The 24,578-nt window shown below is 42.9% G+C and overlaps 1 protein-coding gene across 1 annotated transcript in view; it reads right to left on the reverse strand.

Annotated features, from left to right (window-relative positions):
- Positions 1-24,578, reverse strand: part of PPP2R2B (protein phosphatase 2 regulatory subunit Bbeta) — a 300,082-nt gene that overhangs the window by 33,038 nt on the left and 242,466 nt on the right. Inside the window, exon 6 of the mRNA XM_036752198.1 lies at positions 17,488-17,652. Within this exon, the coding sequence (XP_036608093.1) occupies positions 17,488-17,652 (165 nt within the window). The remainder of the gene's footprint in view (positions 1-17,487; positions 17,653-24,578) is intronic.

Here is a 24,578-nt window from a genome sequence, read left to right on the forward strand (position 1 = left end):
TGTGACCTTGGGCAAGTCACTTAACCCCAATTGTTCTGCCTTCCTCCCGCCAAAAAAAGAGACAGATTTAAGCTCAATCAAAAGGAAAAACCTCCTAACATTCTCAAGTGGGATGGGCTGCCTTGGGATTGATGGTTTCCTCATTTCTGGAGGTTATAGGTCAGACTTGATGACCTCTGATATCCTATTCACCTCCAAGATCCTGTGAAATTAGAGGCCTTGTGTTTGCTATGTATGTGGCACAGAAGACAGAATGCTGGGTTTGGAGTTAGAAAGACATGAGTTCAAATCCAGTCTCAGATACTTACTAGCTGGGCAGTTGCTTAGTCTCCTCTGTGAAAGGGTGATAATAATAACACCTACCTCCAAGAGCTTTTGTGAAGATCAGATGACCAAGGTAAAGCCTCTACCAACTTTAAATTGCTATATGAATGCTAAATATTACCATCGTTACTTATCACTTGCATGATCTTAGGTGAGGCATTCTCCTTTCTGGGTCTCAGATCCTTCATCTGTAAAATGAAGGGATTAGACTAGATGATGTCTGTGGTGCCTTCCATCTGTAAGCTCAGTTCTACCTCAGACTCTGGGACCAATCTCATCCTTTTGCAGGGAGAATAGACTGAGCCCAGTTGAGAACCTCAGCTCGGAGACAGACTTCTGCTGCTCTGCTCTGACCTTGTATCCACATCCCAACTGCTGGGCTGTTGCTTTGTTTCTTGTGACACAACCTTGCCTTGCACTCCAGTTTCCATTAACAGAGTCTTGGTTCCCTGACAAGGGCTCTAGCCTCTAGCTGAGGGGCCTTGCTTGCCTTACCCTCAGTTCTGGGGGCTTTTGTCCTGTCCCTGAGCCCATTCCATATGCTCTGGGATACTGCTACGTGTCTCAGCCTCTGCTGATCATTGCTCCTCTGGTCCTACACCTGCTGCTTCCTGTTCAGACCTTTCCTGGTTGGCTTCTCTGCCCTTTTGGGACTGTCTGCTCTTGGGGTTATGACCACCCTCATTTAGTTTAGCTGATGCTGCTGACCAGGACCTCTCTATGCCAGGTGATCTTCCTAGGTCTGCCACAATTGTCTGACTTTGGGCAAATGACTTAATCCCTTCCAGAGTTAATTTAGTCACTTGTCAAATGGGGAAAATAACTGTTATCCCTCTCAGATCATAGAACCATAGGTTTAGAGCTAGAAGGGAATCTCAGATATTATCTAATCCAATCTCATTTTAGAGATGAAGAAACTGAGAATCCAAGCAGTAGAGTGACTTGCCCAGGGCCACAGAATTAGTAAGGGTCAAAGGTAAGATTTTTAGTTATCTAATTTGTTAAATAAAACAAGCATTTCCATAACATAGTATAATAAAAAAGATAATTACACATGAAACTGCAAATCTGTTTTGTACAACTTGTCATTCCTTTTAAATATATAATAAAGTTATCACATAAATTTCTTTTTTTCTTTTTTTTCCTTCCTTTCCCTCTAGAGATGGCTACCATTAGACACAAATATGTATATTATGTGTGTGTGTGTGTGTGTGTGTGTGTGTGTGTGTGTAATCATTCTATACATCTATTTGTAGGTTCTTTCTCTGGATGCAGATAGCCACTTTGACTATTATAAATACCCAAATTAACTACAAAGAACTATGAAGGAAGAAACCATCTGCATCCAGAGAAAGGTAGGATCTGAACCAAGGTGTTCCTGACCCCAACTCCCAGCACTCTAAAGCACATGAAATCAATGGATGGTATAAGATTAATATCACTTTCTAGTGACCTATTCACACACAAACCTTTGCTTCAGCCTGACTGATTAGTCATTTATTTAACCGCCTAGTTACATCTGCATTGAACACTTTCCACACATTATCTCATTTAAATCTCATAACAACCCCATGAAGGGTAAGCAGCCAAAGTCTGATTTACCTCCATCATACAGATGAGGAAGCTGTGACTTGGGGAAACGAAGAGACTTACCTAAAATTGCATAGCTAGCAGGTGGTTGAGTCAGACCTTCTGACTCTAAGACCTGTGTTCTGTCCCTGTTGTCCCCCGGTCACAGTTCCCCAAATACATAATGTTCATTGTTGCCTTTTGCTTCCTATTTCACCCCATCCCTCTGGCTCTATGTAGCTCTTTAAGACTATAAATTGCAGAGAACATGCCAGATTGAATTAGGAGAAGCAGTTTACTCACCTGGGAAGTTCCCTACATCAATAAAGTTATAGATTCTATTTCCCTCTGTTGCTGTTTTGTTGTTTCAGTTGTCTTCGACTCTTTGTGACCCCATGTGGGGTTTTCTTGGCAGAGATACTGGAATAGTTTGCCATTTCCTTCTCTAGCTCATTTTACAGATAAGGAAATTGAGGCAAACAGGGTTACGTGGGTTGCCCAGGGACACACAGCTAGCAAGAGTCTGAAGCCAGATTTGAACTCACAAAGATGAATCTTCCTGTTTCCAGGCCCAACATTCTATCCATTGCTCTACCTACCTGCCCTCTATTTAGTCAGTTTATATGGATACTTCAAGGCCTGCTCCAATTCTCACTTTCTCAATAAGTCTTTCTATTTCATGCCAGCCCACTATGCTATCTCTCTTTTCTCTGAATCTATTACTCATTTGGCACTTCATCTCCACTGCTCAGTGACATCTCTCATGTTGTCATTTTGTACTGTTATTTAATTATTTGGTGTTATTTGCTTCTTGTTCCCAGCTAGATTGGAAACTTCTAGGCCAAGAGATCAGTTGTATTCTTTGTGTTCTTCCCACTCTTCTTGTCATACACGGTTGTAGGCAACCAAAGGATGCTCAAGAAATATTTGTTGAATGAACAAAACACTAGACAAATGTTAGGTGGGATTGTTCATGCCTCGAAGGGGAATCCCAAGAATAAAATAATTGAATCTAGTGAATTTGCCAGTTGGTATTTGCAATAAAATACCCACAATAATTCTCATTATAACCCCCCAAACTCTTGTCTTCCTTCACAAGGGTAAATGCTTAAATTGGGGGAACACATCTGTAAGGCCCTCTGTGCCATAGAACATTAGCCACTAATTAAATCTTAAGCTTCTTCTTTCCCTGTCTTCAGCTGGAGAAAGGCCAGCATTATCAGTCTGTGGGAGTTCTAATTCTCCATGGGAAAATTTCTGGCTGTTTCCCTCATTGGGCAAAATTATTGGATGTGTCTTCTCTATAGTAAAAATTGCTGGCTGCATCTCAATTGAAGAGCCTTGTGTCTCTGGGGGCAAAACTGTTGCCTCCCTATCTCAGAAGGAACATCACCATATGTCTTGCTCCATAGGAAAATTGCCAGTTGTGTCCCCATTATGGGGAAATCGTCAGCCATGTCCCGTTGGGGGAAACATGCCAGCTGTGCCTCTCAATAGAAGAAATGTCAGCAGAAGAGAATGATTTTAAAAGCTCCAATGTGATTCTTAATTTATTTCTTTTCTATTGTCAAGAAGCCTGGACTCCCCATCACTGGTTTCTTCCTTCAATTTAGGATGTTTTTGCTTGGCAGTTTAGCCAAGGCCACCAAAAGATTAAATAGGCAAGGTCTGGTTTGTTACCCAATGAGGGTTCCCATGGCCTGGCCAAAGGTTTACAAATAAAAGTCTAGAATGAAGTCACTCTATATATATGTTATAGTCTAGCTGTAAAGCCTGGAAGCACTGCTAATAGAGGGCCCAGTAAGTGGTAGGTTCTGTTGAAATAGGAGAAAACATTCAATGAATGAATTCATGAAAGAAAAGTATATATTAGCAGCTTAGTATGTGGCAAGCACTAGGTGGCACAGTAGATAAGAGTGTTGGACCTGGAGTCAGGAAGACCGGAATTCAAATCCGACCTCAGACACTTACAAGCTGTGTGTTCCTGGGCAAGTCACTTAACTCTGTTTGCCTCAGTTTCCTCATCTATAAAATGAACTGGAGAAGGAACTAATGAACCACTCCAGTATCTTTGCCAAGGAAATCCCAAATGGGGTCACAAAGTGTTGGACGTGTCTCAAAACAGCTGAACAGCAACCAAGAGATAGATGTGATAGCCTACAGTGGGGAGATAGCATGTTTAGGGGAGCTGTGCCCAGGCAAAGGAGCTATAGTCTTAGAAGTCACAGATCCCAAAGATGGTGAATAGAACAATAGCTTCCTTATTTGTAAAATAAGTGACCTCTTAGGTCCACAGTACTGTGAAGAGGGGGCTAAGATGAATTCTAATACAGAAGCAGTCCAACCTTTATTAACACACTCTTCCTAGATACAATTGTAGGAGTAATTAGATTATAGTTCTCACAGAAAGAGGTGGAAATTGGGTAGAATAAGGAATGAAATGGTCTGGGTGAGTAGTTGAAGGTCACAGGGATTACCCACAGAGCCCAACAGCCTGCTCACTGGAATGGCCCCTAGTGATTGGCTTTGGAGGTGGTACATCATCCCCATATGATGTCTCATAAGCTCTGATTTCTAATAAGCAGAATGAACAAGTCTCTCTATCCAAGGGGGTTTGGCAGCATTTTTTCTTTTGGGTTTCTAAACTAGCAAAGCAAAGTTCTCAAAGCCTGACTGTCTAACAAGTGCTTGAATCCCATGGGTTTTTAAAAAGTATGTTTATCACAATTGCAAGTGATTTCACATTTGCATTCCATTTTGAAAACAGCCTTCTGTTTCAAAAGTCTCCCCACAGCACTTTCTTTGTACTGCCGTAAATACATTGCCTATTAGTATAGTTGCCTGAGTGTCTTCAACTGTCAGGGTAGAGATTGAATCTCTTGCTTCCACATAACTTCAACAGATCCTAGCCTAGCATTCTGAAGACATTTCAAATTCACTTAATCAATGCTCTCTGCATAGGTTCATAGATTGAGAGCTGGATGGGGCCTTAGGAGTTATCTAGTCCTCCCCACTCATTTATAGATAGGAAATCTGAGGCCTAGAGTAGGCAAGTGGCTTGCCCAAATTAATAGGGGTAGTCATAAATCACAGAACTGGGTTTTGAACCCAGATCCTTTGATACCTAATCTAATATTCTTTCCATTGTAGGGATTTCGGTTGAATAAGTGAATGATGTATGACTGGAACACTGATGATGCACTAAGGTAAGGGGTAGGAGACAGATGAATACAGTGTTGAACTTAAAATTAAGAAAACCTGGTTTCTTATCTTGTCTCAGAATTTTAGTAGCTGTGGGGGTCAGGGCAAGTAACTTAACTTCTCTGGGCTTCAGTTTTCCTATTTGTAAAGTAATGGGGGTGGGGAGACTAGACTCAATGACCCCTAAGGTCCTTTTCACCTAAATCTTAGATATTACAAGTATGGGGCCAGGGTTAGTTTCAATACAGAAGCGGTCCACCCTTCAACATTAACAGTTTCTAAAGCTAATTTTTATTTGAAAATTCAGGCAAAATGTTCAGAAAATTTTTATCTCAAGATGCTTTTTGTCCTAGAAGTAAAAAGTTGAATCTTTTCACATTTAAATTGAAGTTAACTCTTCTGATGTTTATGCTATGATTCCCTAATTAGACTGTAAGACCCTTTGGGCCAGAAGTGGTATGTTTTCTATGTCTTGGTATCCCTCAAAATACCTAGTATAGGCCCATTACTGATCTGTTTGAAGTATGTAAGTACTGCTTTTGTTTACTCCTGGGGTCTTCCTCCTGATCCTGAGGCCCTATTTACTTACAGGATCCTTCAAAGAGGCATTTGTTTTGATTTCTGGCTGTATTCTAGTATAGTGATTATTAACAGCTGGCAAGGTCAGCAGCCACCAAGGTTAGCAAAGGTCACTACCACTTACCAAGAGTGTCTCCCTGACATGTCAAGATGTCACAGTGTACTTGCTGAAACACAGTAGGACAGATTGCTCAGATACTAAATAGAATCCATTTAAATCCTCAGGCTCAAGCAGGTATAGAGGAGAGAGTTAGGAAGCCAGGGTTCAAATACAGGCTTCAATATTTGATTTAAAACTAATGATACACTGAAGAGGGGAAGAAAGAGAAGTAGTACAGTGACTAGTATTGGAACTTAGACTCAAGAAGGCCAGGGTTTTGAATCCTGCCTCAGACTTTTAGAACTTCATTTTTGTGGGAAAGTTTCTCAGTGTCTCTGAGGCTGATTTTCTTCACCTGTAAATTTGGGATCAATGGATGAATGAAAGAAAAGCATTTGTCAATAAATTCTGTGCCAAGTACTACACTAAGTGCATAAATACAATTCCTGACCTCAAATAGCTTATAGTCTAATTGAGGGAGACAATGAACATAGAAGAGTGATGGCCCGGGAAGAATACTGTTGTTCATGACGTTGCAGGAATGGTGCATAGATTGACACACTCCATCTAGGAACAATGGCAGATGTTCACCAATGATGGTGATGGCTCCAGGAGTGGGGGTAGGGAGAGGAAGAAACTTACACAGTAGAAAGGTGGCTATTGAGGAAGTAGGAACGACGGCTGGAGAACAGGGAAAGTGATACCATTTATACTAAGAGACAGCGTGGCATGGTAGATGAAGAACTGCCCTCAAAGTCAGAACAACCTGGATTTGAAGTTGGCTCCTGACACACACTGGCTATGGGACTGTTGGCAAACCAATTAACTTCTCAGTGCCCCAGGCAACTTAGCTCCCTTACTACGCCAATGAAATCACAAGTCTGGACAAAACAAAGCAGTATTCAGTTGTGAGGAAAAAGTGTCCTGTAAACCTTAAAGCACTGTGGAAATGAGAATTTTACCAAGTATTCTGCCAAGAAAAAAGGAATGGGGGCAGTCTGCTAGGTGTCCAGGTTTGCAGACCTTGCCCTGGTCAGAAATGCTTTGATCCTCTCCTCTGTTTCTGTTTGACTTGAATATGCTTTATGACAGACAGGAGCAATTCAGTTGATCAAAAGTACCTCCACAGATCAATCTTAACATGTTTCAGTGGGCTACAAACCCCATAACCCAGTTATTGGTACCACCCTTGGAGCTATCAAAGCAGAATTTCTGCAGACTGTGTCTAAACAAGGGTTGATTAAATGGGTGTGAAATAGGTTTGTGATTCCTCTCCTGCAGGGATGGAAGGCATCTTTATAAGCTAGGAAAGGAAAAGAGGCCTCTGTCTCCCTTTGGAAGTATTCTTTCATGTACCTTCTGGGGAGGTGGGGAGATACCAGCTAACTTTCAGTTTTCTACTTACTCCCCTCCGTGCACGTCATGATCTAGCCAGTCTTGTCTCTGCACATGGCACCCCATCTCCAGGCATGTGCACAGGGTGCACTCCCCTCCCCCACTCCACCTCCACACATCTGGAATGTACTCCCTCCTCTGCCTCTTAGTTTCCCTAGCTTCCCTCGAGAATCGGTTCAAATCCCATCTTCTGCATCAAGGTCATACCCAGTTCTCCCAGCTGCTAAGTGTCTTCTGCTCTGAGGGTTGTTCAGTCATGTCTGACTCTCTGTGACCCCTTTCAGGGTCTTTTTGGCAGAGATATTAGGTTTTGTCATTTCCTTCTCCATCGCATTTTTACAGATGAAGAAACTGAGGCAAATAGGGTTGAGTGGTTGTCCAGGGTCACACAGTAAGTGTCTGAGGCCAGATTTGAACTCAGGAAGGTGAATCTTTCTGACTCCAGGCCTGCCTCTCTAATCTACTGTGTCACCTAGCTGCCCTTCTACTCTGAGGGACCTTCCATTTACTCAGTACATATCTTATATATATTGCATTCTTTCTATGTTATCTCCCCCATTGGAATGTTAGCTTCTTGAGGATAGGGACCGACTTTTACCTTTTCTTTGTGTCCCTAGTGCCTGGCATAGAATAAGCTTTTAATAAAAGTTGCTGACTTGACTTGGTTGAGATCTGTTGTTTTTTCAGCAATGGCAACTCTCAGTGCAAAAATTCCCTCCACTGCTGCAGATTAGCAACTCATATGTAGTTTTAGAGAGTCTCTGGGGCACTAAGCAGCAAAGTAATTTGTCCATGATCACACAGCTTTTATGCGTCAGATGCATGGTCCCAGGCTCTCTATCCACCATGCCTTGCTGCGTCTCACTTGGAAGATTACCTACAATGACTGGTGAATTTCAAGTTGATTTTCCATTCTTACCTACCACACTTTGGAACCATTTCTCCCTTCCTTTTCACTTCAATAGCCTGTTCCAAGAATGCAAATTCATGTTAGTAATTACTTCAAAATTCTAAGGAGCTGTGATTTTTGTCAGTGTGAATACTGCCTTGACTGGCATAGATTGCAACCCCTCTACATCTTCTGGTAGCACAGAGTCTTTGCCTCTACTTAACCTCCAAACTTAAGGAAGTGGTTCCCCAGATAATCAAGATCTTAGATGTTCTTCATGAGCTGCTGTGGCTAAAAAAAATCCATCGCCCTGTGGACAACATTAGGTTGAGCCTAAATTTAGCTAGGCTGGTCCTTGCAAAACAGATATCCTATCTGTTTCTGACCCCACCACCTAACTTGGTAGGACCTCACTGCTGACACTGTGCATGGCACAACGTGGGTGGGGTTTGGGAAAGGGAGGAAAAGTCAGAATAGGACCTTGGCATTACTATTTTATTATTAGTTTAAATATAACATGATTTCATAGCTAAGGCTATTTATAAAGAAAAAAAAGCTCCCAAAGAAAATATTACTTTTGAATCAAATGATTTTTGGATTAGCTACATTTTTGTGTTATCTGTACTGCATTTCCTTTCCATCAATCTAGTTAATCTTTCTAGACTGACCAAAATAGAAAAATCTATCAATCTAGGCAAGAGTCGGTCACAGGAAACTAATCTGGGCTTTAAGGGAACAAGGATGGGGTGCCTGATGACTTTGAATAATGTATTACTTGTTGTCTTTATACCCCCCTCGGAGCCTTGCATGGTCTAGGCTCAATATAAATATTTTAAAATGAGACTGGACTATGCCCATACCATCTCATGTGACATTAGTATGTGGTCTTAGGCACTGGCTAGCATATGCCATTGGAATCTGCCATTAGGCCACTGAGAGTAACTCAGTTGTCTGGGGCATCATTTTCCTCACTCTGGGGTTTGAGTGGAGACACACTGTGAAAAGGGTATGGTGCTGAAAGTCACGAAACTTGAGTTCTACTACTGTTTAGCAATACAACCTTGATTTTATCAAACTCTGGACATCCATTTCCTCGTGAGAGAGTTCAAGTAAATTAGACAAATTCTCAATGATAACTTTCTGTGTCCCAAACATTCAGTTTAACGAGTGTTGGCCAAATGATCCCTTTATGTGATCTCACCCGTCAGGACTCAGGAAGGACATGGATAATGGAGCAAGCAGACCCTCAGATTTCCTGTACCCTGAGTTCCTTAAGTTAGCTCCTGACACAAAGCTCTGCTTGGAGAATTACAAAGTGTCACAGCCAGAAACAACCTTGGAGCTCACCTAGTCCAGCCTTGGCCTTTTAGTTCCACTGAGAACATGGCGGCTGATATACCCAACCTGAGACCCAAGTGCTTTCTCAGCTAAGACCCAGAATCAGAGAGAAGGCAAAGCCCTGGGAAGCCATCAATTCCTAATGGATGAGACTTGCTTATAAAATTAATAAGCCTCCTGTTTTCATGAAAACTCAGTCGTCCAGATTCTCCAGGATGACTAATTGAAAGAACAGGTTATATTAATCAAAAATGGAAATGAGGCACAAAGTGAGGTTTCCATTTTTACTCTCCAGCCCCTTCGGCCATGTGTGAACTACTTTGATAATTGTTACAGGGGCTAAATGTGGAAGGGAATAGGATGTCTTGAGAGAATTGGGGGAGAAGAGGAGGAGGGGAAACAACTAATCCTACCTTTTGTACCGACGCTTTGGTTTTTCTCCAGGGCGTGTGTGTGTGTGTGTGAGTGTGTGTGTGTGTGTGTGTGTGTGTGTGTTGTATGTGTGCTTATAAAATCTTAGTCACCAGAAAAAGATCTATTTTTAAAGAGGTCTCTTGTCTTACAGCTTATCTAAACTCCCCTGAAACAAAAAAATACTTGTTATTTCCCCAGTCAAGAATGTACCCGGAGGTAAGTAGAGGTTTTGTATCTATAACCCCTTACAGTATGTTTCATTGGAGATCCAGAGAATGATCTATGGTGTGTCAATGCTGGTTGATGAGGAGTAAGAGGAAATTGGGTTTCATTGCAGGGTCATTTTTAACAATGAATGCCTGTCCTGACATGGTGGATACCCAGAGAATCCAGCTGCTGGAGGTGGTGGCGATGGGTTTGAAGCAGGGGGTAGGAGGTTGCTGCTGCCTGGATGTCCTATGAGAATTTCCTCCTGGACTCAGTCAGTACCAATGTGTTTGTCTTAATGGAGTTTGAATGTCAGCTCTGACACTCAGAAGCGGCATTACATTGGGCAAGTTACATTTCTCTGGGTCTCGGTTTCCTCACATAAAGAAGTTTCACTATGATATCTGAAGTCCCTTCCAGCTCTAAAAGTCTGATTTTACAATTCTCTAACAAATCTGTTCTATCTAGGAAGGAAGATGGCCCATTTGTTAGAGAGGCTTAGACTGGCTGATGTGGACTGACCTTCGAAGTCAAGCTACTACCTTGGTTCTACTTAGGATGCCAAGGCTGTTTCTACACTGGCATTATTATATTTGTCAAAGAGTTTTCTGTGGAATAATGGACATTTTCCTTTCGTGCATGAAAGTGCCTAGGGAACATTTTTACACTGAGCAGACTTGAAAAGGGCACAGTGTTTGGGCCAACTGCGGCTCTGTTGCTGTCTCCTGGGTACCTATAACCTAATGCCAGCCCCAGAAAACAAAGACTTCAATGGCAAAGTCATCACAGCCAAAGTCTTTCCCACTCTCCTGAGCCACACTCAGGACCATATCTCATGATTTTTTTTGGTGTCTTCTATGGCATTTGGCATGTCATAAGGTATTCTGTGTGTGTATCAGTGATCAATTAATCAGTACACTGAGCTGGTTCCTCCATTCTTTTATCAGTTTCACAATGCTATTATTAATCCCATTTTATAGACAAGGAAACCGAGGCAAGACTTTTGCAGGACTACACAGCTGGTAAGTGCAACTCTGTGATCAGGACACTCTCCCTGTTTCCCAGGGAGTTACATATTCAGGTTACATTCGCATCTCACCCTGAGCCCATGATCTTTGAGAATTGGGCCCGTATGTAGCTCATGATTTTATCGTGTCTTTCACAGTGGCTGGCAGATAAAAGGGGGGCTTACGTACTCAGTAAACTTTCACCAATTTCCTAGCGCAATACTAGGATCTCAGAAGGCAGAAACAATACTTTTAAAAGAATGGCTTTTTCCCTCTTCCAAAGACAGCAGGGACCGACGTTAAAAATAGTTCAGGTTGTCCTATAATTCAGCTTCTGACAAAACTTGGCTGTCATGAACGCCTTGGAATGGAATTGTTTACCTTTATATAACAAATTAGAAAAGCGCTCAAATTGCTTGTGGCGTGTGTCCAGGAAGACCTCAAGGTGTTTGTGCAGTGAGGCCTAAAGTTTTTTATGAGACTATCTAAGACAAAAAAAGGGCATGGGCAGGGTTTAGGGCTGCTTCATGTGAGCTGAATGTGTCCCTGATAGAATCAATCAAGCTTTCGTCACTGAGCAGCAGAAAACTTTTGTTAAGGTGTTGAAGGCATAAGCTTGGAATCAAAAGGGTAAATAAAGGAGATGATTTTTTTGAATAAGAAAGAAAATTAAAATGTTGAAAAAAAAGAAGAATAAATTTCTCCCTTCTCCTCAAGCTACTAGCATGAGGCTGACCGTGGTTGCTGGTAATTGCAAATTTATCATCAAACCACAGGGGTTAGAATGAGACTGACAAGGAATATTCTGCCCTCTTTAAACATCCATACGATGGGCATGATTTTAAGCATTATCTATGGTTGAGCCCCATTTTGACCTTCTGTTTATCTGAGGGTAGGGGTGGGACATAACTAGCCAGTCTTTTTTTTTTTCAGGGGGGAAGGCAAGGCAATTGGGGTTAAGTGACTTGCCCAAGGTCACACAGCTAGTAAAGTGTGTCAAGTGTCTGAGGCTGGATTTGAACTCAGGTCTTCCTGATTCCAGGGCCGTGTGTTGGTAACTAAAAATGGGCTCCTTAGCACTTAGTCAACAAGTGCCCTTGACTAGTTTGGCTTTTTCCCCTGAACTGAATGCTGTTTGTATGTTGGATTGGAGTAAGCTTGTCGGCCCCTTCACCTTGCTTCCCTTGCTTAAGCTGATCGAAAGAACCTGTGCTTTCCCCGGCATACCTTATACCCCCGCAGAAGCCGGATGGTTAAAAACAGCCACAGCCAAAGCTGAAGCAGGAGCTGCCGGTAGCAGAGCTGACCTATGCGAGGATTGAGGATTAAGGAGTGCTGAACAAGGACTTAAGGCCAGTGGGTAATCTTTTTACCATAGAGGGGAAGCAAGAATATGATTTTGCTTTACACCATCATGCTTCTCTGTGGCCTCCCGGTTACTCTTGTAAGGCGGACTTATTGGGCCTGGAAGCTTTTGATCAATATATCAAAATGGGAATGCTGGTTCATGGGTGGGTTACTGTGGAGCCTAAATATATGCTTTGATTCTTCTGCCTCCTACTTTGAGAGTTTCTTATATCCGGTGGTTCCGAACCTTTCAGGCATATACATGATCCTCTTTGAAATTATAAACTCTGCCCTCCTAATACAGGCCGGTGCTCTACTCAGTGTGCCCTGTAACTGTCCAGTCTTAAGGAGAGTTCAGGTCTCTTTCAGTGATTCTAGTGTCTACATTGACTCAAAGGGAGAAACTGTGGATACCATACTACCCCAGTGGGGGACATTAAGGGCTAAATATTATTCCTAGAAGCCATCCATCCATAGGCCCGCGGTGACCAAGTGGGAAGCATAATAGTTCCCATATTCCAGCTAACTACCCAGTCCAGTGGGAACTGTCTATACCTAGGATACCTGGGGAGGCAAGGGTGGGGTGGGGGAAGGGGAAGAAGGAAGGGCTTTCCACGATTTCCTACATTTCTACCTTCATACTTTTTGTCTCTCTCCACTCCACCCCCATCCCCTTTAGCCCTAACCTATGTAGCAAGCACACAGGACCAATCTTGGCGAAATGAACTAGTGCTCTGGATTCTGGAGACCCACATGAAACTACTGCCAATACCCAGGCCCCAGTGTGTGCGCTCAAAGGCAGAGTGCTCGGAGTAAAGGCAAATACTCATCAAAATATGCTGTGTGTTCCTACAGAGAGCCAGGTGGAAATTAATCCATACAGGCCTGATAATATGGCAATCCTCTGCCTTCTGATTAAACACCAGCAGTTATTAAATATCCTTGTTCACAGGGGCTGTCTCTGAAAGCAAGTGTTGCTTTTCATTTTGAACTTTGATGAACTGTCTCAATTCTGTCTCACATGTAGGCTGAACTGCAATTGACTGAAGGCCAATGCTTTAGGAGGATAGAGAAAATCAATATGAAATGTCAGGGGAGAGGTCAGATTGAACTGGTTTTCTCCGTTGGCTCTCTACGAAGCGGGGGGCTAGGAGTTTGGCAGTCACTGCCGAACAAAGGGACGTGTGTTTATGACACTGAAGGCTGCTGCTCTGGAGAAGCTGGGAAAATGCAACTTGTTTAACTCTTAGTTATACTGGGAAATGGACTTCGAGGTCAAATCTTTCTTGGTGTTGGAAGCAGGAAGGAGGAAGAGAATGGATAGGGGCTGCTGTTCACTGGAAAGAGTCACAGAGACCTCCCCAGGGTCTGTCTCATAGCCTTGGCCAAGTAGTGCAGGTGTTGAATGGGGTCAGTGATTTCTGGAGGCACATGCCATGCAGTGTAACAGGAGTGCTCATGTTGCCATGGGGCACTGGGCAAAGATCCCCATGCTCTTGATAGGCTCATAGAGCTAGAGCCAGAAGAGACCTTAGCAACCATCTAGTCTAACCCCCTCCTTTTACAAATAAAGAAACTGAGGCCCAGGGAGATTGAGACTTGCCCAAGGTCACACAGGTAGTAATATTAATTATTATAAAACTAGCACCTTTATGGTGCTTTGAGGTTTGCAACGTGTTTTAATACATTATTTCATTTGATCCTCATAATAATTTTATAAAGAAGATGCTATTATTATCCCATTTTGCAGAGGAGGAAAGTAAGGTGGAGAGACATTAAGTGATTTGTCCAGGGTCACAGATTTATTAAGTGTCTGAGGCAGAACTGGAACTCAGGGCAGCTAGGTGGCTCAGTGGATAGGGTGTCAGGCCTGGAGTCAGGAAGACTCATCTTCATGAGTTCAAATCCAGTCTGTATTATCTTCCTAGCTGTGTGACCCTGGGTAAGTCACTTAACCCTGTTTGCCCTAGTGTCTTCATCTGTCAAAATGAGCTAGTGAAGAAAATGGCAAACCACTACAGTATCTTTGCCAACAAAACCCCAAATGGGGTCACAGTCAGACATGATTGAAGTCAACTCAATAGCAGCAACAACTCCTTGATTCTCAAGCCCAGCACTTTAGTCGCTGTCTGAATTTCTAGAAGCCTGAGAGGACAGATGTGAACCAGATGTTGTCTTTCCACAATGGCTGGTAGAATACTTGGGACCTTCTTGAACCTGAAAGCCTGGATCAAGAGTCCTATAGGGGATCCACAGCAGCCATAGAGGACTGGCTATTCTTAGGTGGAGAAGATTCCGTGGTTTGCTATGGGGAGGCATGGAAAGGGGGTTTGGAGAAGGAAGAGATGAAGCTCACCCATAGTGGGGGATGGAGAGTCTTTGGTGGAGTCACCACTTCTGTAACCCTCCCAAATCGTGTGTATTCCCCTCCCAATTCTTAATGCCTTATCTTAGGGCACCCTACCCCAGGCCCTGATTCCTACTCTGTCTGGCTTCAGTTTTTTGTTCTGGTGCAATGGTTTAATCCTGTTCTCTTTTTGTGGGTTGGCTCAGCCAGCTGGCTGTGCATCACATGAGGCCATGCTTCTTTTACCAGTTGATGCTGTTCAGTACTTTCAGTTGTGTCTGATTCTTCATGACTCCTTTGGGGAGGGCAGGTTCTTAGCAAAAGATACTGGAATGATTTACCATTTTCTTCTCCAGTGGATTAAGGCAAACAGAGGTAAAGTGACTTGCCCATGGTCATGCAGCTAGTTAGTATCTGAGGCTGGATTTGAACCTGGGTCTTTCTGACTCCAGACCCAGCCCTCGATCCATTGTGCCTAGGGCCATAAACCCTAGTAATAATAGTCTAATACGGTCCACTGGCTCTTCCCTCCCTGCCTTCAATTAGTGCAGGTCTTCCTCATCTTGAATAAACCTTCAGATCATCCTCCTTGTCTTTTTTTCTCTCCAGTCAGACTCCTTGTGCAATTCTGACATAAGATAGGACTATAACAATCAGCCTATTGTTTCTTTGCCACAAAGTCTGTTTTGCACATTCAGGGCATAAAAGTCTTAGTGCAGTTTTAAGCTTTGATGGCTTAAGTAGCTTAAAACTGTACTAAGACTTTTGGGACACCTTGTGTACATCTCTCTATGTACAAAGCATCTCCCCTGGTAGAATCCAAGGTTCTGGAGGGCAAGGACTGTTTGGTTTTCATCTTTGTACCTCTAGCAACACCTAGAACAGACCATGGAACACACTGGATAATTGCTTATTGGTTGATTAGTTCATCACACTGAGGCTGTACCCTGGTCTGAATGCTCAGTACTAAAGTCCTTTAGCCAACCGCACTCATGTTCTAAAGTGACTGATGTACCTTCCAGACCACTAAGATTTTGAAAAAAATAACCCAATTAAGTCAAATGACCAAAGATAAGTCAGCAGGGAAGTAATTCTCCTTCTCCATTCCTTTGTCTCCTCTCCATGCCCCCCTTCCCTCCTCAGCCCTACACACTCAGTCACAGCAGTATGGTGCTTTGGGATTAAAAATTAAAACCAAGGGCATGGGAATGAAAGACTGTCACTTTCTGCTCTCTCCATCCTTCTGTTCAGTCTCAAAGCTATATCAGGAAGACAGGGTCAAAGACCACTCTTATGCCCCCTAAAAATAAATGACAAAGCTGCTTCCTTCATCCTTTAGAAAGACTGAGAGAATCCACACAAAATGAGACCTAAAATGTCACCATGCTACCATCCATTAACTCTGGAATTTGAGATGAAGATCTTTTTCCTTAAAGTTTTCTTTCCAGGACTAGTAGACCATCAAGATCTCTCCTTTTCTGGACTGCACACAGAGCTTAGTTTGAAGGAGATGTTTGGGCACTTGGTTCTATACTGTCTTGTATTGTCTTCTTGTCCCCTCCACACCTTTGTTTTATCCCTCCTTCCTCTCCCTGGAATGCTCTTGCTCTCTCTCTCTCTCTCTCTCTCTCTCTCTCTCTCTCTCTCACCCCATCTCCCCCACCTTCTCCCTCCCTCTTCACCCCCCTGTGTTAGAATCTCTAGTTTCTTTCAAGGATTGGCTCATTCACCACCTTCCACAAGAAGCTTTTCTTGACTGTCCCACCTGTTAGCTCCTTCCTCTCCAAATTCTTTTGTTTCTATGACATTCTTATTGCCTTATGGATTGTATGTACCTCTATATGTACAAGTTTTCTCCCTTGGTTAGATTGTAAGTTCCAAGAAGGCAGAATCTGTTTCACTTTTTGGATCCCTAGTCCCTAGCACAGTGCCTGGCACATAGTAGGCACTTAATAAATGCTTGTTGCTTGAACGTGATGTGGATGTGCAGTATCTCAGCTCTCTAACCAGTCTAGGAGAACTTTAAAGGCAGGAACTATCTGTAATGTGTCTTCAGGATCCCTCCCAGTTCTCAGAACAGGAATGGACACATCATGTCAGGCTTCTTGAATATATCTAAAGGAATTTTCAAGACTGAAACACTCAAGTACCCTTATCATGAGGAGGCTTTGTCTATGTAAGGAGTACCCAGGAGCAGCCTTGTCAACTCAGCTCAACCTTTAAACAAGGTAGAGGATTATGTGGCCTTGAAGAGCTCTTGCTTTACAAAGGTGTATGACCAGGAGCAGCCAGAGCCAGCCTGACAAAGTTAGAGGACAAGGCCTCCCAGCTCTGCGTATTCTTGAGCTGTATCTGCCAGGTCTGTCAGCAAACACTGTGCTGGACTCTGTGTGAGGCATCTTCAGCTGCTTTTAAAAGGCCAAGTCCATGGGTGCAACTCAGAGCTACAATAGCTGTGACCAGCACCCAGGACAATCAGATGCTTCACTCTGTGCCAAGGTGCCATGTTCAAAGATCCGAATATCCTGTTAATGAATATGAACACACTGTGTATAAGGAGCCCTATTCCGGACAAGGGGTCTTCATCTTTTATCTCTATTAAATTGGCCAGGCCACTCCTGGGCACATCCTTTACATCTAAAAAGTGGAAATAACACTGTGGTGGGTTTTCCAAGCCCTCTCCCCAGGGGAATCCCTCTGTTAGATATGGACCGCTCTCTATTTCCCCCATGCCCAACCCCATGCAGAATGCCTCATAGGCACTACTTACATTTTGTGTGCCTGTCACAAAGGGCTGATGCCCTCATGTCACACAGCCGGATTGTCCCTTTACTGCTGCTGTATACAAAGGTGTTGCAGTGGAGTGGGTGGAATTCTGCTGCCGTAATCACCTCCGTGAGCTCCTCCATGTTGGCTGGCTTAATGTCCACGATATCTGACACAGGCGGGTCAAGGAAGGAGCCAGAGATAGGGGTGTTTCAAAGGTAAAACATAGAGTTCATTCTTCTAAGCTCATAGGTTCATCAGTTTAGGACTGGAAGGGACCTCAGAAGTCATTGAGTCCAAAACTCTCATTTTACAGGTGAGGAAACTGAGGTCCAGAAGGATGAAGTAACTTTCCCAAGGTCAGAAGGGCAGTAAGTCTCAGGGAAATACAGTCACATTACATCTTGGATGCATCTGGATGCAAGCAGTAACACTTTCCATTTTAAACAGTAGAAAATTCAGCCCCCAGGGCAGTTAGTTACATGACTAGTCCATATTCAAACACAAAAGCTCACATGCTTTCCTGCCCTCTTGTGTATATTCAAACTGTTTTGTTCGAGTTACCTTAAAATACCAGTAGCAATATGAAAGCATTTCACACGGGCAGCTGGCTACTTTAAGACAGACTTATGTCTTATTTTTCTCTTGTCAAACCACTCAAATCCCTTCTACTCATCTCATAATCAAAGGGCAAACTGAATTCAGCTCAGCTCAACCCTGTGGAAGGCACTGTGCTTGGCAAGGCTACAAAGAAAAAGGGAGACTGTTCCTGTCATCGACAAGGAGCTAACATTGTATGGGAAGGGGAAAGGATGGAGATAATATGTACATATGTAAGAAAATACAAGGCAGTTGGAGGGGGGAGAGAACTGAGGAATGACTATCAGTAAAGGCTTCAAGGAGGAGGTGGCACCTGAATGAAACCTTGAAGGAAGATGTGTGTTCTGAGAAGTAGAGGGGAGGTAAGTAGGAAGTTGTAGGCATGCAAGATGGATTATATAAATGCAAATGGTCAGCAGGTGGAATGGTGAGTTAGGGGAGTGGTGAGTTATCTAATTTGACTGGAATGAAGAGTACGTGAAGAAGAGTAATATGAAAGGAGACTAGAAAGGTTGGCTGAAAACAGTTTATGAATGACTATAAATGTTAAGGTGAGAAATTTGAATTTTATCCTCCGGGCAATAGGGACCAATGGATTTTAAGTAGAGAAGTGATAAGACCTATGATGCCAGGAGACTGCTTTGGCAACTGTCATTGCAGAGTGATGATCGTTGGAGACTAAGAAGCTAAGTAGAAACTAGTCTAGTTGTCTTGCTAAGAAGAAAAATGGTTCTGAACTAGGGCGGTGGTCATGTGAATAGAGAAGATGGATATAAAAATGCAATCCAAAGAATTCATTACCTAATTGTACATTGGAGATGAGATGAAGGGCAGAATCAAGGATGACTCCACGGTCATAAATCTGAGTGACTGGGGCATGGTGGCACCCCCAAGAGGTACGGGGATGTAGGGGAGGGGATAAGTTAAGGAGGAAGTATAATCAGTTCTATTTGAGACCTGTTGAGTCTAAGGTGAATGTATCCAGAAGATAGTATCTAGTTTGCAATTTCAGGACTGGAATTTCAGACAGAGATTGGAGACAAATGTAGAAATTTTGGAGTCACCCTCATAGAGATGACAACTGATTTTATGGAAACAAAAAGACTGAGAAAGGATGTGGAAAGAGAAAACAGAATGTCCAAGATGGAATCTTGAGGAGCTCATGCTTAAAGGGGCAGGAGGTGGATAATGATCAAGCAAATGAAATTGAGATGGAGTGATCAGGCAGGTAAAAGAAGATCTAAGGGATGGTAGTGTCAAGGATACTAAGGTAGGAGTTTCAACAGGGTCCATAACACAGTGATCAAAAGGGATGAGGAATGAGGAAAGGCCATTAAAATTGGAGGATAGATTCTTAGGAAATCACTTGATTTTTTTGTCTTCCCATCACAAAGAGAATCTCTATTCTCCATATCTCATGGTTCTATTCGCTCATTTTGTGTCCGTAATTAGCAGAAAATAAACGACTACCAATAAGATGATAACATCATAGACTTAACTGAAAGGGACATACAAAATGTCATCTAGTCCAACTGCTTCATTTTACAGATAGGGAAACTGAGGCCCAGAAAGTTTAACTGACCTGCCTAAGGTCACACAGTGGCAGAGGCAGGATTTCAACCCAAATTTTTTGATTACAAATCTAGCATCTTTCCTCTGCATAAAGAGTATAAGTCATTTAACAGACTGGCCCAAGAGAATATATATATATTTTAAACTGGACTGTGGTTTCATTGGCACAGGGAACTCCAAGTGAGGGAATTTTAAGAATGCATACTTACACTTGCTCTGCCAGTTGGAGTCATAGAGAGTAGCCTAGGGGTTACTAGGTTAGGTGACTTGCCTAGAGTCACAGAGCTAGAATGTGTCAATGGCAGGTCTTCTAGGCTGATTCGCTATCTACTGTGCATTTGGCAACCCCAGTCCCTCAATAGAGTTTCATCACAAAAGAACAGAGGAGGAGTAAGTAAATCGGGCCATAATCTATTAATGAATATCATTTATGTCCTGTTGCTGCTACCATAATTGTTACCTAACATTCATATAGTGCTTTTAAGGTTTTACACGGTACTTTCTGTCAATCGACCAGTCTACAAGCATTTATCAAGCCCTTACGATGCCCAGGCACTGTGCTAACACTGAGGATACAAATAAAAAAACAAATTCCCTGCCCCTTTACTTGCTTACATGCTAGTGGAGGAGACAACCTATATAAATCAGAATATATAAGACAAATGTAGAGTAGAAGAAGGTGTCTTTAGATGGGAAGGCACTTGTAACTGGGGAGGGAGTAGGAGTTGGAACCAAGAAAAGTCTCCCATGGGAGATGGTGGGGCAGCTAGATGGTGCAGAAGATGAGCATGAAGTCAGGAAGACCCAAGTTTGAATTTGGCCTCACATACTTAATAGCTGTGTAACCCTGGGCCAGTCACTTGACCCTGCTTGCCTCAGTTGCCTCATCTGTAAAATGGGCTGGGGAAGGAAATGGCAAATCACTCCAGTATCTTTGCCAAGTATCTTTGGGTCACAAAGACCCAAGTCACAGACATGACTGAACAACAAAAAGAGGTGTTTCTTGAAAAAAGTTTGAAAGGAAGCCAGGGATTCTAAGAGTTGGAGGTTGGGAGGAAGAGCATTCCAGGCACGGGCCGGCCAGTACAAAGCTACAAGGACATGACATGGAATGTTTTGTGTGAAGCACAGAAAATAGGCAAAATGGCTGGATCCCTTAATGTGTAGGGTGTAAGAAGAAAGAGAAGGCAGGCGGGGCCGGGTTGTGAAGAGCTTTAAATGCCAAACACAGGGCTTAATATCTGGTCCTGGAAGTCACCTGTGCTTTAGGAAAATTACTTTTGGCAGCCATGGATAGGAGAAGGGAGAGAGCAGAGGCAGAGAGGCCAATTAAGAGGCCATTGCAAGTGGCCCAGGTGAGATGGGACATGGGCCTGAACTGGGGCCCTAGCTGTGTTAGTGGAGAGCAAGAGATGCTGAAGGGAAAGAAATAACAAGATTTGGTAAGTGATTGGATGTGTGTGGAGGGAATGATGGCTTCATTCCCCAGAAAACCTGCATTATGTACAGTTGTTTCTTCCCCAAGAAAATCTGATGTCAACTTTCAGACTTGCACCAGTGCCTCCAAAAACAAGCCTCCCCCCAGCTTTGTGTGGGAAGGATAGCATGTTTTGTCAACAGTTCTTTTACTCTCCTAAAAATAAACCATGAGCATCTGTACTTGTGAAAATGAGGGAGCCGATAATATTCTATTCAGCCAGCCAGTTCATCATTCCCTGTCTCTTACTGCCTTAGAACATGTTACTTTGAAAAGCTGCCTCTAACCTCCGGGTACCTCTCTTGGGGTCTAGCTGGATACCTCCAACACCCTTTATAACTAAGGCAGCCCTTTCCAGGCCCAGCCTCTAACTCCTGGCTAGAAACCATGTATCAGATTTAGTGGTATTCTCTTTTTGAGATAATCTCCAAATGGGCGCCAGGCCTTAGCCACCAAATTCATTTTTACTGGTGGCCTTTGTCAGTCTCTAAGGGCTCTGAAGGCTAGTGGGTTAATCTTCAAGCTCGAGCAACCCCCTGGGGATCTTCAGTCCTTGTTAGGGAGTGAAAAAAGGCTGCATATGCACATGGTACCTCATTAAATCTCTTTTACTCATTCAATGACGAGTTGCTCTGAAAAAATACAATGATTATTTTAGGTTCTATTTAGCTCTTTCTTTTACCTTTCCTATCCTTCAGTAAAGGATTTTGCCAGATAAAAAAAATAATAAATAAATCTGATGTAAGCTATTTCATCATCAGTTCCACTTAGCACTGAATTCCAGCTACTTCCACTCTGCCATGGAGCCCTACGTTTTCATTAATTCAGCTTCCACTGCTCCCTTGCTCCTGCCTTCCATTGCCTATACTGCTTCCTGACTATCCTGCCTTATGTATAAATCTGGGCAGGTGGTTTCTTAGCTCAACATTTTCAATGTCTCCTTATTACTGAATATGGTTTAAATTCCTTTGCTTGGCATCTAAGGCTCTCCACAGTCTGGTACCACTCTACCTTTCCAGTTTTATCTCATACCACTCCATTCCACATACTATATGCTCTAGCAAACCCAAACTTTTACTTTCCTCTCTTCTTCCCCCACCCCCCTCCACCTAAGAAGCCATTTGCTTCTTTACCTCCACGCCTTTGTCCATTCTATCCCCTATGCCTGGAATGCCTTCTCTTTCTGCTTATTGAATCCCTGTGCACCCTCTAAAGTCTAACCCAAATGCCATTTCCTGTAGGAAACCTCCTTGGAGCCTTCTGTCAGAAATGAGCTTCCTCTTGGTCCTCACGAAGCCTGTTATTTGGCACCTCTGTATTGTGCTTGTACCGTCTATCATTATTACTTGTGTATGTGTTTTCATTGTTGTTCAGCCATTTCAGTCGTGTCCAACTCTGTATGATCCCACCTGGGGTTTTCTTGGTAAAGATACTGCGGTGGCTTGCCCTTTCCTTCTCCAGCTCATTTTATAGATCAAGAAACTTCTCCCCCAAATAATAACTGCCTTTCAAAGAGCACCGTGAGGTTTGCAAAGTGCTTTACCCATGTTAGTCCATTTGCTCCTCACAAGAACCCTGTGAGATGAGTACAATAGGTGTTATTATCCCCACTTCAAATATGAAAATGAGGTTCAGAGAAGTCAAATTACTCATCTGCAGTCATACAAAGTCACCATATTAGATTGTTCTTCTAAACTTTTAAGATCTAGAAATTTCACTGGACTATACACTCCACATCAAAGTATCATAGGCCATCAAGATCTAAAGCTGAAATATATCTCACAGGCTATCGAATCTAACTTCTTCAGATGAGGAAACTGAGGTTTAAGTGACTTGCCCAAGGTCGCAAGATAGCTCCAGAGGCATGATTTGAATCCAGGTCCTTGGACTCCAGAGCCAGTGTTCCTTCAAATTCTATCAGGGCAGCAACTCTGTTTTATTTCAGCTTTGCATGTCTCCCAGCCCTTGGTTTGGAGATCTGCTCCAGAAGGTAAATAAATGTGAGTTTTTGCCCTGTTAGGCTGTCTCCTACCCCCCTGCCCCCCGTGGACACAGCTGTGTCCTTCAATTTTGGAAGGAAGGAGAGAAAAGATGAACAACGCACGGCTCCCCATCTCTCCTCTAAAATGAACTGATGGATTTTGACAGACAATTTTCTCTTCTGCATCTTCTGTAACTCTCTACCCAGATTTCCCAATTGTCCCAAAGCCCTAAGTGGTAAAGGCAGTGCTGGGAGATTCACAGCTAATATATGATATGGAAAGCCAGCAGATTGCTATTAAATTAACCCTGGGGCAGGACAGATCTGTTACTCCCAATCCTAAGTCTTTAGCATGTGCCTTATTAATAGAGAGTGCAGACAAATTGCAAGGATTTTGCCAGAGCAGGGTGGGAAGCCTGGGGAGACTTCCGCAGCTGGGAGAAAGTAAGCAGAGGTGGGCAAAGCTCTGTGCTCAGCAGCTGAGGGGCTAGAAGGGGAGACGAGACCACAGAGTTGGATTGTCTTCTAAGCTAGTGCTTAAAGTCCTAACTGAGGGCAACTGGAGTTTACTCTTTGGCAGTCACTTCTGACAGGTAAAAAAACCAACTACCATCAATTACATTAAAAGCCTAAGGTGGCTGGGAATCATCTACAAACTCATTTCCTCATCTAAGACCTTGCCAAGCTCAAAAATATGAACACATGATCCCCTCTGACAGCAGTAACAAGCTGCTTGGGCTGGAGAATGAGGCAACTATGCCCTTCATGGCAAATAATACAGTGAATAAAATATAAGTTTTCTTCTTTTTCCCAAGGTGGGGAAGCCCCCACAATCTCTTGTGCATATATCTTTGCACCAGCTCTCTCCTATCCCTCCAATGCTTCCTTCCTCACCTCTGCCTCTTAGAATTCCTGACTGCCTTCAAGACTAAGCTTAAATCACATCCACTGCAAAAGGTTTTTCTTCTCCCTCTCCCATCTACCCTCTAAGAAGACAGGAAGACTGGGATTCAAGTCTGGCCTCTGACACATACTGAGTGTGTGATGCTGGGCAAGCCAATCTCTGTGTCCTGGCCAGATCTCCACTAGAAATTGTAGACCAAACGCTGACCTGCATTGGTAGATGGAGTCACCTTATTCAAAGCTCCCTATACCAATGAAAATATAGGTCTCATCTTTAAAACGTAACAAAATAAAATAAGCACCACCAAATAATAACCGACAAATAAGCTTTGTATTTCTCATGGGGCTATTGCAAAGATCAAATAAGATAATGTTGGTATAGGGTATTAAGCAGTTGTTTGATAAATACTTATTGAATTAAACTTAATTATTAATAAGTCAGAAGTAGATGAAGCGTTTAAATAACAAGCTCTTTTTCTTGCTAATGGCTGGCAAGAATTACCAACTCAAAAGTGTCTAACTTGTTCCAAAGAGCTACTGTAGGAATAAACTGTTGGTGCTT

Source organism: Trichosurus vulpecula, chromosome 3 (genome assembly GCF_011100635.1).
Source record: "Trichosurus vulpecula isolate mTriVul1 chromosome 3, mTriVul1.pri, whole genome shotgun sequence".
Lineage (NCBI taxonomy): Eukaryota > Metazoa > Chordata > Mammalia > Diprotodontia > Phalangeridae > Trichosurus > Trichosurus vulpecula.